The sequence below is a fragment of the Cynocephalus volans genome, chromosome 5 (assembly GCF_027409185.1).
Source record: "Cynocephalus volans isolate mCynVol1 chromosome 5, mCynVol1.pri, whole genome shotgun sequence".
NCBI lineage: Eukaryota > Metazoa > Chordata > Mammalia > Dermoptera > Cynocephalidae > Cynocephalus > Cynocephalus volans.
In genome coordinates, this window is record NC_084464.1 from 110,844,191 (window position 1) to 110,865,773 (window position 21,583).

A 21,583-nucleotide genomic window follows, 5' to 3' on the forward strand; every position below is an offset into this window, starting at 1 on the left:
AAAGAAAAACATCCAACACAAGGTAAAGAAGCAGGCACCTGGTGTGTCTAGGACAGTCCCAGCTGTGGATCGCTTATCCTAGTTTTCTAGAGGTTCTTAAAGCCTGATCCACCCAACCACCACTGCTGACACCATCATGAAAAAAACCTTTGGCAAAGCGTGGATAGGTTGGCAGTATGTAATGACTATTTTTGAGCTATGGCCCCATTCCAAGGAAAAAATAATTTAGAAACTATCTATTAGTGTCTTTATAAGGTAAAGGAAGGTTTCAACTGGAAGCCCTTGACATATGCCATAAATAAAACGGAGAAGGCCCAGGGCATTCTGCTCTTCTCACACCTCTTCCCATCCTCTTCCCTCCCTCTTCCAAGGAATCCTGCAGGTTAACAATTAGCCTCTCAGTATCTCTGGGATTCTCTTTCTTTGTAAATCTACAATTCAACACTGTCCTGCTCAGAGAAGCAGTCCCAGTTAGGAGACCCTATAGCACCTGCATAATAATAATAGCTAACGTAACTAACTTAGCAATGCATCATTCTAAGCACTTTTTAGATATTAACCCATTTAGATCTTATAATAGGTAGGCGCTATTATTGTCCCCATTTTATAGATGGAGAAACTGAGAAACCAAGTTGTTAAGTTACTTTCCAAAGGTCACACAGCTAGTAAGTGGCATATCCAGGTTTTGAACTCCTTGGTAGTTGGGAGTCGGATTCCATGCTCTTAATCATTACATTAGATCTCAAAATGTTCCGGACAAGTTCTGCTTCAAATATTTAACATAATTCAGCTTCTACCGTGAAGTATAATCAGATACTTTGTAAACTTCCACCTCTGAGCTAAGCTTTGAGACTTTTATGGAGCATAAAGCAGGCTGGGGAATAGACCTCCACCAGCTCTGAGAGTCTCCCTCTGTGTTGAGAACCTTAATACAGAACTGTCCAACTCATATATGCCTTGGCATAGACACTGGGAACGGGTACAGCTACTGGCCCCTCCATCCTCCTGAAGACTGTATCTGGCTTTTACCTCCAGGCTAGGGGCCTCATGCCTTAGGCAGCTTCCTCATCTCTTTATCTTTCAATAAAAATATTGTTATTTTCTCTCCTTGCCATATTATGAAAAAGGTTGGAAAATGCCTTAGAGAACTGTGGGAGGGTAAAGGAGAAAATGTTTGAGTGGCCTTTGTTCCTTGCCATTCACTCCATATCAGAGCTTTGATAAAGAAAAATGAAACAGATTCATCTCTGGACATGATATGAGCTTTCAGGTTTCCTTTCCTTACTTTGACACAGTTACTTGGCTTTTAATCAGAGGATATTGGAGAAGTCAGAAATATGGCTTAAGAAATATAACTTAAGTCATTGGTTCTCAAAGTATGGTTCATAGCCCTCTCGGGGTCCCTGAGACCCTTTCACAGGTCCTAGAGGTCTAAATTCTCTATCATAATACTAGGGCACTTTTTGCCTTTTTCACTGTGGTAACATTTACAGTAATGGTGCAAAAGCAGTGATGTGTAAAACATTCTTAGCATGAATCAAGGTAGTGGCACCAAATCGTATTGTGTTCTTCACTGCCATGTACTCATAGTAAAAAAAAGGAAAAAAAATCCAGTTCCATTTAAGAATATCCTTGAAGAAGCAGTAAACATTATTAATTTTTGTTAAATTTCAACCTTGAGAACATGTCTTTAATATCTTTGTTATGAAGTGGGAAGTATACGTAATAAAACACTTCTGCTGTAGAACAAATACAGTGGCTGTCTTGAGGAAAAGCACTTGTGCAGATGTTTAAGTTGCAAGCTGAACTAGCCACTTTTTTCACAGAATATCATTTTTGCTTGAAATACTAAATAGCACAAACTGGTTATTCAGATTTGGCACACATTTTCTCATAATGTTTGATAGACGTTTTCTTGAAAATGAACAAAGTTAGTCTGTCATCTCAAGGAAAACAACTGACAATATTTGTTGCCAGTGATAAAATTTGAGCAAACAAGTGAAAATTAGAATTTTGGAGAACTTGTTTCCACCACCATGAGCTTGACAGCTTCCCAATTCTTAAACATTTTTTCTGGTAAGACTGATGGTGACATTAACAAATGCAGTGTTTTGATAATTGTATAATTAAATGTGTCAACATTTGGAGTATCTACATAATTCACTGGACTGATATTTTCCAATAACGAATGCATGCTTTTACAAAATCATACATGACAAAAGATCCATTTAAAGTGCAAGAAAGACTAATGGATTTTAATATAATAGAATGCAAAAAGTATACTAATACTGTTTCAGATTCTATATTGCAATTAATATTTTAAAAACTACCTCTTGTCAAGTTTTAAAAAATTTTTAACAGGCTGTAAATTTTAGGACAGTTTTGGGTTTACAGAAAAACTTGAGGAGATAGTACAGAGTTTCCATATACTCCCTAAGCTGGTTTCCTGTATTATTAACATCTTACACTAGTATGGTACATTTGTTACAATGAATGAATCAATATTGAGCATTACTAGTAACTAACATTCATACTTTATTAGATTTCCTTAATTCTGACCTAATGTCCTTTTTCTATTCCAGAATCCCATCTACAACACCATATTGCCTTTAGTTATCACGCCTCCTTAGTCTGCTCTTGGCTATGACAGTTCCTCAGACTTTTCTTGTTTTTGATGACCTTGACAGTTTGGAGGCATATTAGTCAAGTATTTTTTAGAATGTCTCTCAATTGGGGTTTGTCTGATGTTTTTCTCATGATTAGACTAGAATTATAGGCTTTGGGGAGTAGACCATTGAGGTCACATGATATTTTCATCACATCATATCAAGGGTCCATACTGTCAACATGACATCACCATTAGTATTAACCTTCATCATACTTGTTTGAGATAGTATTTGTCAGATTTTTCCACCCTAAGGTTACTCTTCTCCCCAGTTTTATAGTGTACTCTGTGGAAGGCACTTCCTGTAGAATTTTCATGTTGCATCAAAGAATATCCATAATTATTTGATAAGAGTATTGAAATACTTTTCCCTTTTCGAAGTACATATTTCTGTAAGGCCAGATTTTCTTATATACTTCAACCAAAACAACTTAATTGCAATAGATTGAATATAGAAGCAGATGTGAGAATCCAGCTATTTTCTATTAATCCAGACATTTTATTTTTCATAAAAATGTTATTTATGTTAATTTGATGGGCTTAATATAATGGTTTTATCATTCTTTATTTTATTTTATTTTTTTATGGGGTGTTCTATATATGTCTGTTAGGTCTAATTGGTCTATAATGTTGTTTGAGCCCTCTATTTCCTTATTGATCTTCCGTCTAGATATTTTACTCACTATTAAAAGTGGGGTATTGAAGTCTCCAGCTTATTGTAGAACTATCTATTTCTCCCTTCAATTCTGTCAGTTTGCCTCATATATTTTGGGGCTCTATTGTTTGGTGTTATCATTCTTACTTTAAATGAATTAATAAGTATTTAACATCTTCTCAATTTTAATTTTTTTTTTTAAAGAAAATGTAATTTTATTAATATTATTTTTTACATTCTAGGATGTTGTGGAGCAGTTGGAAGGGAGGGGGAGAGGGGGATGGGGAAGGAAATGGGATGGAAGAAGGAGGAAGGTGGAGGGGCGGGATTGAGGCCTGTGGCACCCCCCTCATTCCCACAGGGGATACTGGGGGGCTTCCAGTGGTGGTTTGGTTATTTCCAGGCTGGGTGCAGATGTCAGAGGGGTATGGCAAAAGCCCCTGCCCTCCACTGTCCCAGTTTGGGAACCCGGGGCCCTTCTTGCTGTGGCTTGGTGGTTGTCGCTGGGCTGGTGCACGTGTCGAGGGGGTGTGGCCAAGGCCCCCCACCACTCTGGCTCGAGAGAGCCTGGGATACTTCCTGCAGTGTCTCAGTGGTTGCTGCTGGGCTGGCTGTGGGTGTCAGGAGGGTGTGGCTGATGTCCTCAGCCCCCCACCCTTAGGATTGGTTGCTGTAGTCAGGGGGCATTGCTGAGGCCCTCGGACCTCTCCCCTCTCTGGCTTGGTAGACCAGGGGACTTCCAGTCCTTCTAGGTGTTATAGGTGTTCTTTGGTGAAATGAGACCTTTACTAGTTAATATGAAACTTTGTCTCTGGTTGCGTTGCTTTGTTTTTTCTTCCAGTTCTGTGTTGGATTATTTGCTGTTCCCACAATTTAAACTCTGCGCTGGAACTAATTTGTTGTCCTTTGCTTACTTCTAAAATGGGGGAACTTCCTGTGGGGACCAGTACTTGAGCTCTGTGGTTGAGCTAAATTGCTGCTTTACTGTTGATTCCCTAGGGAAGGCTTTTTGTGCAGCTCAGGTTTTAATAGTTGACTTTATAGGTACTTCTGGCTCTGGAGAGATCTGGTGCACTTGGGTTGTGTAAAAACTCTGGTCTGGGCCTGAGTCTTCATTAAACTGCACCCCATGGAATTCTATATTCCTGACCAGTCTCCTCTGAGTGGTCCTTTGCTGATTGGGGTGCAGATCAGCTGTCCTTGCCATGCCCCAGTGTTTTCCCAGTAGGCCTGTCTCCCCCACCGACCGTGCTGGAAACACTTCCCATGGGATGGGCCATGTGCCAGTCCCTTGCAATGACTCTCTGGCCTCTGAGTGGCTCCTTTTTTTTCAGTTGTTGTGGCTCCTTGCTCCTATGTGGGTCCACAGGAACTCTTTTAGTGGCCTTGCTGGCCTGGGGGCCACCATGGCACTTTTTTCCCCTGCTCCCTTCAAGCAACTTCATCCAAAGGGCACAGTTGCTGCTTTTGCCAGCTCCTGCTCCATGCACTCAGCAGCTCCAGCCTGGATGCGACTGGGGCTTGAAATGGTCAGAGCGGTTATTTCTTTCTCTCATCATGGCTTCTCCTGTCTTCATGCACTCCGTAGGTCTCTCCTCCTCTTCCCTTGAGCTCTAGCGGCCCCAGCTTGGCTGTTGTTGCTTTTTTATAGTTGTAAATTGGTTGATTTGTGGGAGAGAGTGATGCTACGCTGGGGACCATCTATTCTGCCATCTTGACCGAAAGTCATCAATTTTAATTTCTAATACAGCAAACGCTGGGAGAGATCATCTACATAAACAAAAGCTCTTTGGGTTCTTCAATAATTTTTAAGAGTGTAAAGGGTTTCTGAAATGAAAAAGTTTGAGGACTACTTGCTTTAGGGTTAAATTTTTGTGGACCAGAAATGAAAGAATCCAATTCAAAGCAAGCAAGCCAAAGCTGAATTCTAAAGGCTTAATGAGTAAACTGACTATACCTGAATTTTCCTTATTGAGAAATATAATTTTTACACCTGCAGAAAATTGTTTTCTCAACTGATAACTGTGCTCACAAGTAACTATTTGCAAGAACAGTTTGTTATTTGTATCTTAAAAATAGTGACAGGTGGCCAGGTGTGTTTGCAAAAAGTCTGGGCAAAAAATATATATATCAGTTGATGCATATGCATGGTGTACACATTGTTCACTATCAACTTCTTGTTTGTTAGCTTTCCTTCTTGGTTCTTAGTACTCAAGGAATGGAGGTCCATCAGATGTGTATTGGACTTCATCTGTCTACTAATCTTGATATCATAGTAGTTCATATATCGTTAGACTTATAACTGTACCAAATACTATCTCCCAGGGAGTTGTTAAGTGACATTTCTCTTCTCTTTCTTTTTTTTAATGCTTTATTTGGTTTTATTCCAAATGAAACCACTGGTTGGGAACTACTTCTGGTTTGTGTCCTCTGCTTGTTATGCTCTCAGTAAATACTGAAGGATGAATAGCTTTTATCTCTACTATTTGGCTAAGAGTCAAGGCTGATGTTGTTTGGATGCCAATAGTGGTGATTAACATCAGGGAATAAGGGCATTAATCACCAGAGCTGAGGCAGCGCAGGAATCTCCTTGGCCCTTTACCTTCCCAGCAGCAAAACCATTCTTGTAGCATTGCTGATCTGTGTGTGCTCATTTCCCACATATGCTGATCTCTGGCAATACCATGTCCAAATAAGGCAGCCAGCCAGCTAAAGCATAGGTGACAGGAAGGGCATAAATGAGATTGTAAAGAGCTGAGTAGAAAATAGGTCAGAGAATGGGATTCTTGTAGGGAAGAATATGAACCCAATGTCACAATGAGCCCTAAGTCTCTTGTCCTCTCTCTTTCCCTACTCATGTTCCTAGGTCAACCCTTAAGCTAAAGCACCTTGAGAGTCATCTTATCTAATCATCAACCAATACCAAATCTTCCATGCAAGACCCTGGCCCTCCATTTGCCTTGCAATGCCAATTTGGGGAATGCAGTTAAATGCGTGAGAAGGAATATAGGACGTATTCAGTTAGGTGTAAAATTTTGCCATGCATACCTGGACCTAGCCGATTTTATATGGGTCCTCAGAATTATAAAGTTTTTTGTAATAAAGTCTCATCATTGTCCTACACCATAATTTGATTTAAAAAGGTAAGATATATACAAGAAACTTCTTAACCTGAGTTTATTTCATAATTCTGGAATTTTGTACATAAAATAGAAAGAGAATTCTCTGTAAGGTTGGAGGTTGGACTGAAGGGTCTGTTTTTATTAATTGTTGGTTGATTTACATCTTCCAAGGAAATCACTATATATTGGGTTGCAAGTTGTTGACACATTTTTTTTTTTTTTTGTATTTTACTATTTTAAAGGAAAAAAGAAAAGACTTTTAGAGAAATGTGTATAAAAGAGAGGCTGGATTAGAAATTTGAAAACTGTAGCCACTTAGAGTAATTATGGTCCTTTCCATGATGAAAAGGGGGTAAAGAGGAGCCAGCAGGAATAAAGAAAAACTGGGTAGAGAGAACACCTTACTTCCTTCACATGGCAGATTTTCTGTGATAGGACAAATAGCGAGGCTGAACAGTTTTGTCCGGCTTCTTTTCCCAAACTTGGGCAAGAACAGCTCCTTAAATGTTGACACTTATAACTGCAGATTTTAAACTGCAACCCGTGGACTTCTTGGACTCAGCTGCCTAAAGCTTCTCTGACAGAGTAAACTTGATTTTATTTTCTGTGAATATATTTATGTTGTGATGCTAACTGAAATGGTTTAAAAACATGTCCAGTCCCTGTGATGGGGAGAAAGTACCCAGTGATTCCTTGAGGATCTCGAGGTGTGCTAACAGCTGTTCACTTTCAGTATGTTCTCTGGCTCAGGAATAAAATTATTTCAAGATCAGAGCTAGTTGTAGACACAGGTCCTCATATTCCTTTTAAGATCACTTCTACTGTAGAAAGGTATGACAAACATATTTAATATTTGCTCAGTCTTTGGAAGGAATATATGGTTTACTTGCTCAGGCAAAGATTAAGAATTATGAATTAAAATTTAACAAATTAAAGGGGTCATTAACTTTTTAAAAATAGAATTTGTTTTTAATTTTAAAGTAAATTATATCATTTGGCTTTTATCTTTTTTTTTTTTTCCTTCTTTTTTTTGGCGGCTGGCCAGCGATGGGATCTGAACCCTTGATCTTAGTGTTTTTTGGCGTTTAGTAATAAATGGTTTGTAGCCCTAAATAATGATTAAGAGTAGTTCTCTAAATAGAAGACCTGTATAACAAAATGATTGGTAAAGTGCTGAGAAAAAAACAATCTAGGCCAACCAATTAATTCATGACTGTAAAACACTTTAAAAATACTTGTTTGATTTTTTACAGTAGCTTTAACACTGATGGCTTTTCTATTGCTTACCTACCAACATTGGCTTGGTTTTTCTTAAACAGAAACATTTTTTATCAGGTAATTCTTTTATTCTGTAATTTTTAAGTGTTTGTTTTCTACCATAGTGTATATGACTTGATGTACTCCATAGTATCTTCCTCCTACATTCGATCAGTTGACTCAAAATTAGTAATTACTTAGTACATTGCCAATTAGAATACTCAATAAGATATATCCCATTCGATATTTTATTACTTTGAGATATATTTTATGGGAAATTTTAGAAATTGTTAGAATATACTATTTTTGTTTCCTAAAATAGCTTGGTGAAGATATTACTGAGTCAGGCAAAAGATTTTGAGAAAAAACTAGAAATGAATATAATATCGTAGGAATTATACGATTTCCACATATTTTAGGGTCAAATATTACTTAACTCTTTTATCTTTTGTTGTTAATCAAGAAATATATGCTATGTAAGATCCTCCCCCCAAGATTGTTACATTGATTCAGTGATCAGCAACTATTTCATAAGTGCTTTCATATCTGTATGCCTGTATTATAAAGAATATAAAAGAAGTGTAAGAAGTTTCTTTCAAAGAATTTGCAATTTAGTAACGGAAATGACATGAACCAAATACAAAACAGTGTGGTAGAGTGGAAAGAGGCCCAACTGAGTCAGGAGATATCCATTCCAATCTTTACTCAGATACTATTTAACTGAGTTGCCTTAGGCAAATCACTTAACCACTCTGGGTCCAAGTTTCTCACCTGTAAAATGTATGATGTGATTAGCTAATTTCTATTCTTCCTTTCAGCTATAACAGTCTAAAGAGTAGTGTTCACTAGTTAAGTACATATTATGAGTAAATCAGGAGTTAAAAAGTAAGGACACTAAGGGTTAGGAAGGCTACAAGGAGACATGAGCTTTAAAGAGGAATCGATCTTACTCTTGAAAGGTAAGTAGAATATAGATGAGCAGAGTGAAGGTATTTTAACCATAATTCAAATCCAAGGACAACATATTGCAGGGGGAATGGAAGATACTTGCCTAATGAGTATGTTGAAGAGAAAAGAGAAATAAAAATGAAAATCCTTGACAGATCCACCATAAAAGCCAGGCAGAGAAATATAGACTTCTTTTCATGATTCATAGAGTCATTTTAGTATTTGAGCAGGAACATGGTACCTAAAGTAATGTTTTGGGAAGATTAATGTGGCAGTACACTCCAGGAAAGTTTGTAGCTTTTACCAGCAAGTTCCAGTGGGTCAGCAAATAGTATCTCTTTTTGAGATGGTCCTTCTTTCAGGAAGGAAACATGGTCAAATAAACCAACATACTATATATTTAAGTTACCTTATGCAGAGTAACAGAGTTCTACTCTTTTTATATTTTATGGCGCTTCTCCCTAATCATTTGACAAATATTTACTGAGTACTTATTGAAAGGCTGGCATAGTTCTAGCCACTGGAGGACGTACCAAGATGAAAAAGATTCAGTCTTCTCTCTTATGAAGTCTTAATTTAGAAGAGAAAATGTGATCAGTACATATAGATCACTAGGATGTGATGCAGATTATAAATTACTATTAAAGGATTAGTATGACTGGAATGCAAAGGATGATCAAAGAGAAACTGGGCCTTGCAGGCTGGAGGGTCAGAGATTCTGTTGGTGCAAGAGGGGAGAGGTATGAGCGGGTAGCTGATTGGTTCTTCCTAAGCAAAGGGGATCATGAGAGCAACCTTTGTGATCTCTTCCTGCCCTCTAAGGTTTTATGTTTCTATGAAAAACACAGAGTTGGAAATTACAGAGTATATTCAGAGAACTACACTCAGGAGGGTTTTACTTCCAATAATGAGAGGGTAGCTCCTATTTGATCAACGCATCTGTTGAACAATCTGTCAAAGATGTACAAGATTGGTACTGCTGCTACCTATGTGTGGAGCCTTTATGTGCATTAAATAAAACTGCCCCTTCGGATGGGCTTAGAGCTAAGTGAGCAAATCATGCCTTTATGTGGAAAAAAGGGTGCCCCTTCCTCTAGGTGGATGCTGCACCATGTCAGGATGCATGGCTTGGCAAACAGAGCAGGCGATGGATTTCAGCTCCTAATTGCACCCTTGATCAGGGGCATAAATCAGGTATGCATAATAGATTGGACAGAACAAGGTGAATATGAGAGAAATCTACAGGATTGGATGTGGAGGGGGCCCAGGGCTGAGGACAAGCCACATAAGAGCTCTGACATTTTCAGTTTGGATGACTAGAGGAATGGCAGGACTCCTAACAGAAATGCCAGAAGTAGGAGAAAGGGGTTTACAAACAATTGGAAATCTTGGTCTGAAGATAAAGATCTGGAAGTCATTTATAGAGATGTGTTAATTTGGAGCCTAAAGGAGTCAATGAGATCATCTGAACTGACATAGAAAAAGGAAGAGATGAGGATACAGATGGGGTTGAAAAATGTGTTATGAATCAGTGGAAGGAAACAGCCAAGGTACTAGTAGAGTTGAATCAAAAGCACAATAGAAACAATAAGAATTTCCCACCATTTTATTGAATAATTAAAAAAAATAGAAGTAGTTTACTAGATTGGCAACATCTTGGGATTTGGTTGTTACTTTGTAGGACGTCTTAGTATAACAAGCCATTGCTTCTAAGGTTATTGATAACATAGTATTACCACTTTTCAGCTTTCATGTGTGAGAAAAACTAAATTGTAAACTACTATACACATTTACATAGATATGTAAAACTCATCTTCTGTACCTACTGGTGTTGTCAGTTTCTTTTCTGACCTTTCTTCATCATCTCACTATCATGTCCTAATATAAGTCCAAATTATTAAGTACTCACATCATTCTGGATTGTTAGAGCCTTTGCCATCCATTTCTTAATCTCCCCTTCACTGCTTTACTAAAGCCAACTGTAGTGGATTGAATTATGTCCCCCCAAACTCATTGAAGCTTGAATTGTGTCCCCCAAGTTTCATGTTTTAGAAACTTAGCCCCCACTGTGGCTGTTAAGAGGGTGGGAAATCCTATTATGGTAATTGAAAGGTGGAGCCTTGAAGAGGTGATCGGACTGTAGAACCATGCCACAGTGAATGGATTAAAAATGGTGGTCAGGGGTGTGGTTCTGAGGGCTTTAAAAGAAGAGAGTTTGTCTCTTTCTCTCTCCCTGCTCTCTCTGCTTCCACCATCTTGCAATGTGAAACCCCTGGGTCACTGTCACCACCACCAGATGGACTTTGGACTTCCCAGCCTCAGAAACTAAGCAATAAATTTTGTTTTCTTATAAATTACCCAGTTCTAAGTATTTTGTTATAAGCTACAAAAATGGACTAATACACCAACGATGCTTTGTTTTTCTCAGGCTATTCTTTCATACCAAAATCCATTCAATTCCATGTTCATGAAATAGATTTCTACTTCCTTACACTGGGCTATTTCCCTCTGCTGAAAACCCACCTTCTCTAAAAATACTACTCTTTACATTTAGTACTAAGCAACTGATAGATGGTTAGTACATACTTAAGTAACAAAATTAAACGAAGCGTTGCTGTTTACTATCTGAAGTTCTTACTCACATTTTATTTGCCCTATTCTTTTTTGCTTCTTATTTAACTAAAAGCAAACTAAGTAACTCAATAAGCTTTAAAAAGAAATAGAAAAAGAATAATTTTAGCATGTATTTATTTATACCTTGTTTGATTCCAAAAATTATTTTATATGTGTGTACACATGCATACACACACAAATAGAATTAAATTAATAGATTTTTTTTAAAAAATTAAGGCAGAGGGAAAATAGAGAATAGTTAAGTTGAAAGAAGTTATACATAAATTCATGTCATAAACTTCTGCACAATTCTTAAAATTGAGCAATTAAATCAACTCTCAGCCTCCTGTCAGCCAGTGAGGGGAAAAATATTCAGTAGATTAGAAGCAAGTCAGCTACTCAGAAGAAGTGAAGATTTCTCTGGCTCTTGGGCCTTTCATAAAGAGACTTCTGAAAGATGCCAGTGGACCATTTCCTTAGCACTGTTCCTGCTGTCAGTACAAGTTTGTATTACACAGATTCTTATATCCAAGCTTGGGAAATAATGACAAAGTAAAGTTCAATGAAACTAGTTCTATAAGGTCAAAAAAGTGCTTTACAAGTAAGCCTTTCTCTTTGTTATCTGGCTTGATGCAGAAAAACAGTTTTAAAAGGTTAGATAGACTTATGTTGTTCAGGACTTTCATAAATATTTTATCCATTAATAAAATTGGGGCAGTAGATAATTCAAGGTTGTCTTTTTGGCAAGAAGATGAAGTGAATAATTCTACCAGTCTTATTCATAGCTTGAAGGATTTGTCCCTTTGTGTATCCAGCAGCACAGAATGACATTTAGCCTTGCTCTCATTCACTTTTTAATATCTGTAGACTATGAATTAGTATTTTTTACCCAGTATTTCCATGATTTGGAAAGCAGAACAGTGGGAGGAAGAATAATAACTCTTTGATATCCACTTCTTTCCCAACTCTGATTAAGCTTTTCAAAAATCCAAGTCCAAGAGGATTCAGTTCCTCCCCAATGGACTCACTCAAGGAAAGCAAAACAAACAAAAACAATGGCAGCAAAAACCAAAACAAAAGTAACAAAACCTCTGCATTTACAAGACTTCAACATGTTCAAAGTTATAATTCTCAAATTTGAAATAAATTCTTAGCTATTCTAAAGCCTTTTCTGTTTTTTCTTCTTAGTATCCTAAATGTCTCTTTTCATGCTGCTTAGCTCTGATTTCCAAAGGAGACCACACCTTTCATTTCACATGCACATACAAGACCAGTGTCAGAGGGTCTAGAACCTGATTTTGTACCATCTGGATAATCTTTCCAATTTCTTCTGGATACATATCAAAGCCAGACAAATTTACATCTCTTCCCCCATGGAGATGTAGCAAATACTGCCCTCTACCGAGGGGATGCTTGGGATGGCTCAGTTATGTTAATGATCAACTGTTAATCTTCAGGTACTGATTTCAATGATTTTGGTATAATAATGCTGTTAGTAATTACTTCATCGTTATTGCATACATTCTTATTAAAATTATTATATTCAAAAATAGAACACAAAAAAGATGGAAACACGTTTCAGCCTTGGCCACATATATTTATTACCTTCTGTAGTCTGTGTAATCAGATATTACAGCACTATGTCTGAAGCATTAATAATAATTAAATTTCCATTTGTTTTGAACCAGCTAAGAAAATAACTTTTTCAGTGGGAAGTTAGAAGGAGTTTTTATAGCATTATTTTAATAAACGAGTTTGTGAAATAATTCTAGCAAAAGTTGGGCTGTTTTTCTTCACCTTGCCAATATATATTTTTTTCAGTTTCTGCTAGGTTGCTAATATTCAGATTATTAATTTCAAAGAACTAGCTGTACATGCAGCTATGATAAATTGTCCTCATTTTTTATGTTTTTAAGGGGTGAATTGTACATCTTTAACATTAAACTAAATGCCTTCCATTCAGAAGCTCCTTAAAGAAATATTAAACTAACCAATGAAATAATTATACACACACACGTTTTTATATGGCATGTTTTTGAGAAATGTCATGTTATCTGTTTTCCTGAGTATGGAGAATATGGGTTCTTTTATTAGGCTAAATGCTCAGTGTAATGCACAGTTCAGCTCACATGTGTTGTTCCCATTTTTCTAGAACCTGGTTTGCTTAGGATTGGCTGAAAGCTAAACAAATTTTAGCAAGGGAGCCATGAGAAACAAAGCTTAGAAATCCAAAATGTTTTCATGGCTTCTAGTAAACTCTAAAGCTTAAACCTCTCATTACCTTAATACAGAAACTTTTGATACTGTGAGAACTAGTAGGAGAGACTAGCCAGGTTAAAAGACCTCTTGGTGAAGGTAGATTCCAAGACATGATTAGCCCAGGTCTGTGAGACCCATTTCCACCAGCCTTACAAACCAAAGAAGCAGCCCTGTTTTTAATAGACTCTACCTTCTGACTCTTCTTCACACTGCAGTTAAACTGAAAACTTAAGCTGAACAAAGTACCTAGGCTGGATTTTCTAGAAGTATTTGGGGGACTTTCTGAGTGGCGTGCGCTGAGCTACACTAACTCATTCACCGTCGTTCATTCTGTTGGTGTGTTCAAACCCAGTTTATTCCATTTCCAGAAGGGGCAATTCTCAACTCCCCCTAAATTTTAGATGTCTATTAAAAATTGCATGCTCGGCGCCACTAGCTCGCGGAGAGGGAGGAGAGAGCAGCGAGTTCCGGACCTCTTCCTAGCCCGCCCCAACCTTTGCTCCAGAGATCATGGCTGCCCAGGATGTGGTGGCGACGGGCGCCGACCCGAGCGAGCTGGAGGGCGCCGGGTTGCTGCATGAGATTTTCACGTCGCCGCTCAACCTGCTGCTGCTTGGCCTCTGCATCTTTCTGCTCTACAAGATAGTGCGCGGGGACCAGCCGGCGGCCAGCAGCGACAGCGACGACGACGAGCCACCCCCGCTGCCCCGCCTCAAGCGGCGCGACTTCACCCCCTCCGAACTGCGGCGCTTCGACGGTGTCCAGGACCCGCGCATACTCATGGCCATCAACGGCAAGGTGTTCGACGTGACCAAAGGCCGCAAGTTCTACGGGCCCGAGGGGCCGTATGGGGTCTTTGCCGGAAGAGACGCATCCCGGGGCCTTGCCACATTTTGCCTGGATAAGGAAGCCCTGAAGGATGAGTATGATGACCTTTCTGACCTCACTCCTGCCCAGCAGGAGACCCTGAGTGACTGGGACTCTCAGTTCACTTTCAAGTATCATCACGTGGGTAAACTGCTGAAGGAAGGGGAGGAGCCCACTGTCTACTCAGATGATGAAGAACCAAAAGATGAGAATGCTCGGAAAAATGATTAAAGTGTTCAGTGGAAGCATATCTATTTTTGTATTTTGCAGAATCATTTGTAACATTCCAGTCTGTCTTTAAAACATGGTGATTTCATTATTTAGAAAAGTTTTGAACTTGCAGTAAATTTTTTAATTATCACTGGTGACACTGATAAAATTAACTTCTGTCTTAGAATGCATGATGTTTATGTGTCACAAATCCAGAAAGTGAACTGCAGTGCTGTAATAGAAATGCTAATACTGTTTTTCTTCTATCTGTAGTTAGTACAGGCTGAATTTAAATTTGTTTTTCCTGAGAGACAGGTAAGACTTGGGTATTTCCCAAACAGGTAAACAGGTTAAATGTGCACCAAGAACAAAGGATCACCTTTCAGTCATGATGTTCTCTAAAGGTAGCAAATCCCTTTTTTCCTCAATTGACTTAACTGCATTTCTGTTTTATCTACCTCTAAAGCAAATCTGCAGTGTTCCAAAGGCTTATGTATTGATCAAAGAGAGCTGTCCAGTAACAAAATGAAACCTCAGAGTTGGGCTCAGTTGGGAAAAACATATTTACTGTGTTTCTGGACTGTCTTGTTCTTGCCCTCATGTGGACGCTCAGACACCCTGACAAACACAGCAATCTATGGTTAGGATTAAAACAGGATCTGAACATTCAGAAGAAAGCTTTGGAAAAAAATAGCTGGCTTGCCTAAAAACCTAAGTATATGAAGAAGATTGTAGGGTTATCTTTCCAGTCCCCATGTTCATGGTGGGGCAGTAGTTATTTGGTTATTTTACACAATTTGAAATGACAGAGGGAGTACAGAACAGGAACTGGTGTTTGCTTTCCTAAGAGCCTCCGCACACACCCGCGAAGAGTGAGGAAACAGTACACGTTGCTAGCAGAGTGGTTTTTAAAGTGTATTCATAAGGTAGCAGTTATTTTGTTGTTACAAAACTATAGCCACTGCAAAAGTAGTAGTCAAGTGTCTAGGTCTTTGATATTGCTCTTTTGGTTAACACTAAAACTTAGCTTACGTAGACTATACAGTTGTGTGAATTTGTAAAAGTATTATAGGAACTAGTGAGGTTTCAAACTCTTGTAATTGTAGTTAAATAGTCATTGTATTTTCCTGTGAACTGTGTTTAATGGTTTTACCTCAAATCAAAAAACAAGATGAAGTGCTTTGGTCAGTTAATAAAATGGTTTTGCCCAGTAAAAAAAAAAAAAAAAAAAAAAAAAAATTGCATGCTCCGTCCTAGTCAGATGCTAGCTAATTGTTTAACAACCTATAGTCTGGTTTACCCAATCCCAGGTGGTTAGTATAACCCATTCCACTAATTTTTACCATTTCATAGAAATGCCTTTGCAGTTTTTATTTATTTCCTTGGAGTTGTATTGATGCTTACACTCATTGATGCTTGTGAATAATGATGATGCTGATTTTCTACTTCATGTTCTTCTAACATTGTGTTTTTAACCTATCTCCGCACTTTTCATTTTGGTTTTCTATGCTACAGGCTATTAAGTCAAATGTTTTTATGCCGATTGTTGGGACCCCACCTCCCACCCTCAATAAACTAGGAGTATTCCTAGCATAGCACTTTTCACATAGTAGGCACTCGATAGATCTGATTTAACGTGGCTTGTGTCTTGAGGAAGTTGTCAGCTCCAGGATCCGCAGAATTAGACTTCTCTAGAATTGAGATCTCATTATTACACAAAGCTAGTCAAGTGGCAGGTAGTGGAGGGGTGCATCCTTCTCTAGTATGCCACCTTGGTTTTTTTTTTTTTTTTTTTTTCCAGTTGTTAAGTCATTGTTTCTACAAGTTGTCTGTTAAAAATATGACCCCCTCTCCTCTGAAAGGGGATAGAGAGTTTAGCAAAGATCTGGCAGATTTAGGTAGAAGTAGCCTCCCGCCATTGAGACTATGTAAGTCAAGTAGTAAAACTTTCCCTCAGCACTCCAAAGAACGCCATCTGAAGTAGAATGTGTGAGTTGGTAGCATTTTTTGGAATGGTGAGATATTTCCCAGCTAGGTGCTTATGGACTTTATATTAGTGATACTTCTCATACTAAGGTATTGTATGAACCTTGGGAAATTATTTATTCTGCAAATATACACATTTCAATGCTTTGCTGTTCTAATTATTATATTTATTAATTTGGAATTTGGCACATACAAGTTTTTTTTTTGTTTTGTTTTCTTAATAATGCTTTTTGCTTTAATGTTTTCTCCCGATATTAACATAACTATCAGCTTTCTTTTTTAGATTTATTTTTAAATGACAAATAATAATTGTATATATTTATGGGGTACGACGTTACATTTTGTATGTTTACAATGTGGAATAATTACATTAGGCTAATTAACAAATCCATCACCTGACATACCATTTTTTGTGGAGAAAACTTTAAAAATCTACTCTGCCAAGCACAAAAAGACAAATGCCACATGATCTCACTTATATTTGAAATCTAAAAGAGTTGAACTCAAAGAAATGAGAGTAAAATGATAGTTATCAGCTTTTCATTCATTTGTGTTCATTTTGTTTAGTATTGTATTTTAGGTGGATTTTTAAAGCTTATCTGATAAAGAGGGTAACTACGTAATAATTAAAGGAAACAATTCAAACAATTCACAAGAGATATATAACAATCCTAAATGTGTAAGCCTCTAATAACATAGCCACAAAGTTACAAGGAGAAATCGGCAAATCCACAATCATGATGAAAGATAATATCAAAACTATCTTAATAGTTAATACATCATTGTGAGGAAATAAATCTTTCTTTTCTCAGTACTCCTCTAAAGAGCCCTATGACTCCAGGGACATGGAAATCTATATAATATAAAGACAGAGAATGTTTAGCCATACAAGTTGTTTTAATATCGATTCATATGATATTTTCAGTTTGTTTTGAAAAGGATACATTCATCCTAATTCCATTCAAGCATTTTTTCCTATTGAAAGGTACTTCTCTTTAAGATATGAGGTATTATCATTTCTATGTAAACAAAGCAAGATGCCATACTTATTTGTTTAATAAGGAGCTATCAGGGTATCACTCTAAGGAATTTATAAAGAAGAGTCTATATAAATAAAAACTAACCCTGAGGACTGTATAATCTAGACAGAACTTGAAATATAATCGTCCTACTTGAGCTGAAATAATGGTGGCAGAACAAGCATTAGCCAGGCAGAGAAAAAAGAAATTCAAGCTGACAGCTCATCCGTGTATGCTGAAGTGCACCAGCTGCTTATTGTAGGGCAGAAGGCAGTGTGATGGTAACGCTCACACACTTCACATTAGGGTGGCATTGAGAAAATCCCCATTCCTGGCACCAGGGTTAGAACCAAAGCAGACAACTGTGCATTTCTCATACAGGAGAAAGAAGATAGCAGCCAAGCTCTTTTTTCCTAAAAGTTTGTTAGAGAAACTGTGCTACATATAATCCAGCTGTGTACTCTCGGTAATTAAGGAAAACAAATGCTCTTTGCAAACTCATTACAGATTTAAAGTTTTTAAAGTTTTCATCAGGTTTCCACAGAAACAAAGAGTTTGGAACAATAGTCGAGAATGCACAAACCATCGAGTAAGTGGACTTTAATTGTTCCTGTTTAGAAAATTATTCAGATAACCAGCCACATCAAAGACTATTAAACTTTTTAATTGCTCAGGTAGAAAGATGGAGAATGTCATCATTATCTGTCATAAGAATCTGCATTAGATAATGCTACTTGAATTTTGAGCTAGAATAACATACTCAAGGATGCTAACTGAAGTGCCATTTAGTACTCAAAAGTAATCATATACTTTAATTACTCGTAGGGCAGAAATGCATGAATTCACAATAATTATGGTTTCAAAAAATGTCGTGCTGTGGTCTACTTACATAGGAGGATCAGCTAATGCAAAACAAAAGCATAAAAATTTGCAACTGCCATAGACGTCATGAGTATGCAACTTAGTTGTATGTTAGTGCAGTCAAAAGAGTGGAGAAATGTGCTTTCTCTGTGTTTTACAAAGTTCTTGTAAGATTTAGTACAATGCCTCATATTTGTTAAACACTCAGTACATGTAATTGATTTTGAAGAAGACTTGGTGATGGTGTATTCATTTATTCACCAATTATGTTTTATGCAAGACTCTGTTGCCTGGTCTGTGCTAGGTCCTAGGGACATTGAAGAGAATAGGATAGTACTGACCCTTGTGGAACTTCCAGTCTTGCACAGTGAAGTAAATGAGAGTGGCCATGGCAAATTTAAACAGCTCTGTAGCTCCTCAAGCTCTTTAATACATGCATTTGTGTTGAATATTTTACACATTCATTCTGCATTATTATTAGGGAAGATGCAGGGGACTAAATGGCTGAAAAATAAAAACATAAAGAATATACTTTGTTTGGAATATAAAGATCTTCAGCATTGTTTTTCTACATCATTATTGTATTTTTACTCTTTTTTTGTCTTAAGATATTTTGTTTCTCTCTCCTTTGAAAAATACAGAAAAATCTAAAAAAAATGAAGATCATTATAGGGCTGTGCTCTAACCAACCGAGCTAACCAGCCAGCCCGAAAAAATGCAGAACATTAAACATACCTCCAACTCTATTGCTCAGACCATTTAGAGATAACAATAAACTTTAAGAAATATATTTACTTGTGCCTTTTTCCTACATGTATATTTTGAGCAAAGCGATATCTTAATACAATTATAATTTTGCACTACGCTTTTTCCACTTAGTTTTTTATCATAAGCATGTTTCCATATCGTAAAATGTTTTTCATGGACATCATTATTTGTTGGCAACATATTATCCTATTATATCAATGTGCCTTAATTTATTGAGCCATTCTTTTGTTGTTTATATATTAATTTTTTTTGTTTACATAGTTATAAATATCCTTATGTATAGCCTTTGGTAGCATTTCTGATCACTTCTTCCTGATTGATTTCTAGTAGTGGAATGACTGGGTCAAGTTTATGACTTTTTTTAGGGCTCTTAATACAACCTAACAAATTGTTTTTGGGAGCAATTGAACTAATTTACTCTTCCAGCAGCAATAGATGCCTCATTATACGCTTGCTAGCATTGAATAGCATAATTTATTTTTCTTTACAAAATTGCTGTATGAAAAATGATATATCATTCTTACTTTTTCTTTGGTTACTACTGAACTTGATTATATTTTTCATTTGTTTGATAGCCCCTTACACTTTTTACGTATTTTTTGTTCCAGGAATTTGTCTATTCAAATTCCATATCCATTTTTCTGTTGGAATGCTCTTACAATTTTAATTTTATTGTAGTCAGTCCTTGTCTTGTCTCACTCAATTCTTTTTTCATGTCAACTGCTCTCTCCCTATGGCACTCTGCTTTTATTAGATTCGGTCCATGTCTTCACTGGCCTGAACTTGATCACACAGCCACACCTAAATCCAAGAGAGGCTGGGAACAGAGTCATTCATAATACGTAATGATAAATAAATGAATACACCATCACTAAGTCTTCTTTGAAATCAATTATAAATATTGAATGTTTAATAAATATGAGGCATTGTACTAAATTTTACAAGAACTTTGCAAAACACAGAGAAAACACATTTCTCCACTCTTTTGACTGCACAAACATACAGCTAAATTGTACGCACATGATATCTATGGCAGTTGCAAATATTTATACTTTTGTTTTGCATTCGTCTATCTATGTGCCTAGGAAGAAGAGGAAAACATGGAAATTGGTGATCACTAGCAATCTTCATTTTAAAATGAGGTGGGCTGGCTTACTTTTGGCAGCCTTACTGGGTTAGTGAGACAAAAGTCAGAGACTAGGACCAGCCAGTGATGGGGACCTACTTAACTATCCCCCCACTTTGCGTGGAGCTTGGAAGGACTGCACCAGAAGTAAATTGGCTCTCTCATGGATTTTAGCCAAACTTTATATGAGCTGAGTATTCAGAACATGTCAAGCCTTGAACTTGAATTTTTTTCTACAAGTATTTTTTTTTCCCAAAGATCCAGTGTATACAAAGATAACATGAAGAGAAAAATCACTGTGAATGAGAACAAGCCAAAACAACAGACAATAAAATTAGGAACTCTAAATATTAGAGCTATGAATCCATAATACAACTATGCTTACATATTCAAAGAGATTAAAAAGAAAAGCCAACTAGACTTGGAAACTTTGGAAGGGATCTAGAGACCATAAAAAGAGACATTTCAAATTTGAAAAAGAACCAGTAGACATTCAAGAATCGTTAAGTGCAAAAACCAAAATTAAGAAACCAGTGGATAAGTTTAAGAGCAGATAAAACACAGCTGAGGAAAAACATAATGGACTAGAATATAGGTCAGAGAAAACCACCCAAAATGCATCACAGAGAAGTTAATAAATAAGTGAAAAAAGAAATGAAGAATATGAAGTTTAACCTAGGTTTATTTAGGGTAGTATTATAACCATTTTAACCTCTACTTAAAAAAAAAAAAACATTATTGTTTTTACTCTAAAAGGAACAAAAGTTCACTGGGGGGAAAAATAAAAAATGTATAGCAAAGAAACAAAACTCATCTTTTATTTCACCACCCAACGATAACCATTGTTAACTTTTAGTCTCTATCTTTCTAGACTTTTTCTTATGTACATATTAGGATATACAACAAAGGCTTCCTTAGGAATGTGAAATTTGGGACAACTAAGAAAGAGTGTGATTTTTTGTGTTTCAATTATTTTGGACATAAACAGGTATAAAAGAAGGGATTGGCCTGCTGCCCAGGCTGAGTTGTATTTTATTCATACCTTCACTCACTAATTCATTCCATAATATTAAGCACTTCCTGTGCCATGTACTGGGTTAGGGGCTATTCATTATGTGGGCTGGGGTTTTTTCCCCACATGAGGTGTTAATGGTGCTATCAAAGACACAGTAGGGAAAGGACCTGAGGCAGAAGCTATTTTTATTATCTACATAAGACTTCATGGAA

General features: G+C 37.1%; 2 protein-coding genes across 4 annotated transcripts in view; both read left to right on the top strand.

The window, feature by feature from the left end:
- AFG1L (AFG1 like ATPase) overlaps nucleotides 1-21,583 on the top strand; it is a 184,725-nt gene that overhangs the window by 153,358 nt on the left and 9,784 nt on the right. The gene's annotated exons all lie outside the window — the stretch shown is intronic.
- LOC134378448 (membrane-associated progesterone receptor component 1-like) lies at nucleotides 14,030-15,607 on the top strand. The gene has a single exon (XM_063097556.1). It carries the CDS (start codon nucleotides 14,030-14,032, stop codon nucleotides 14,615-14,617), a length of 588 nt encoding a protein of 195 aa, XP_062953626.1. The 3' UTR covers nucleotides 14,618-15,607.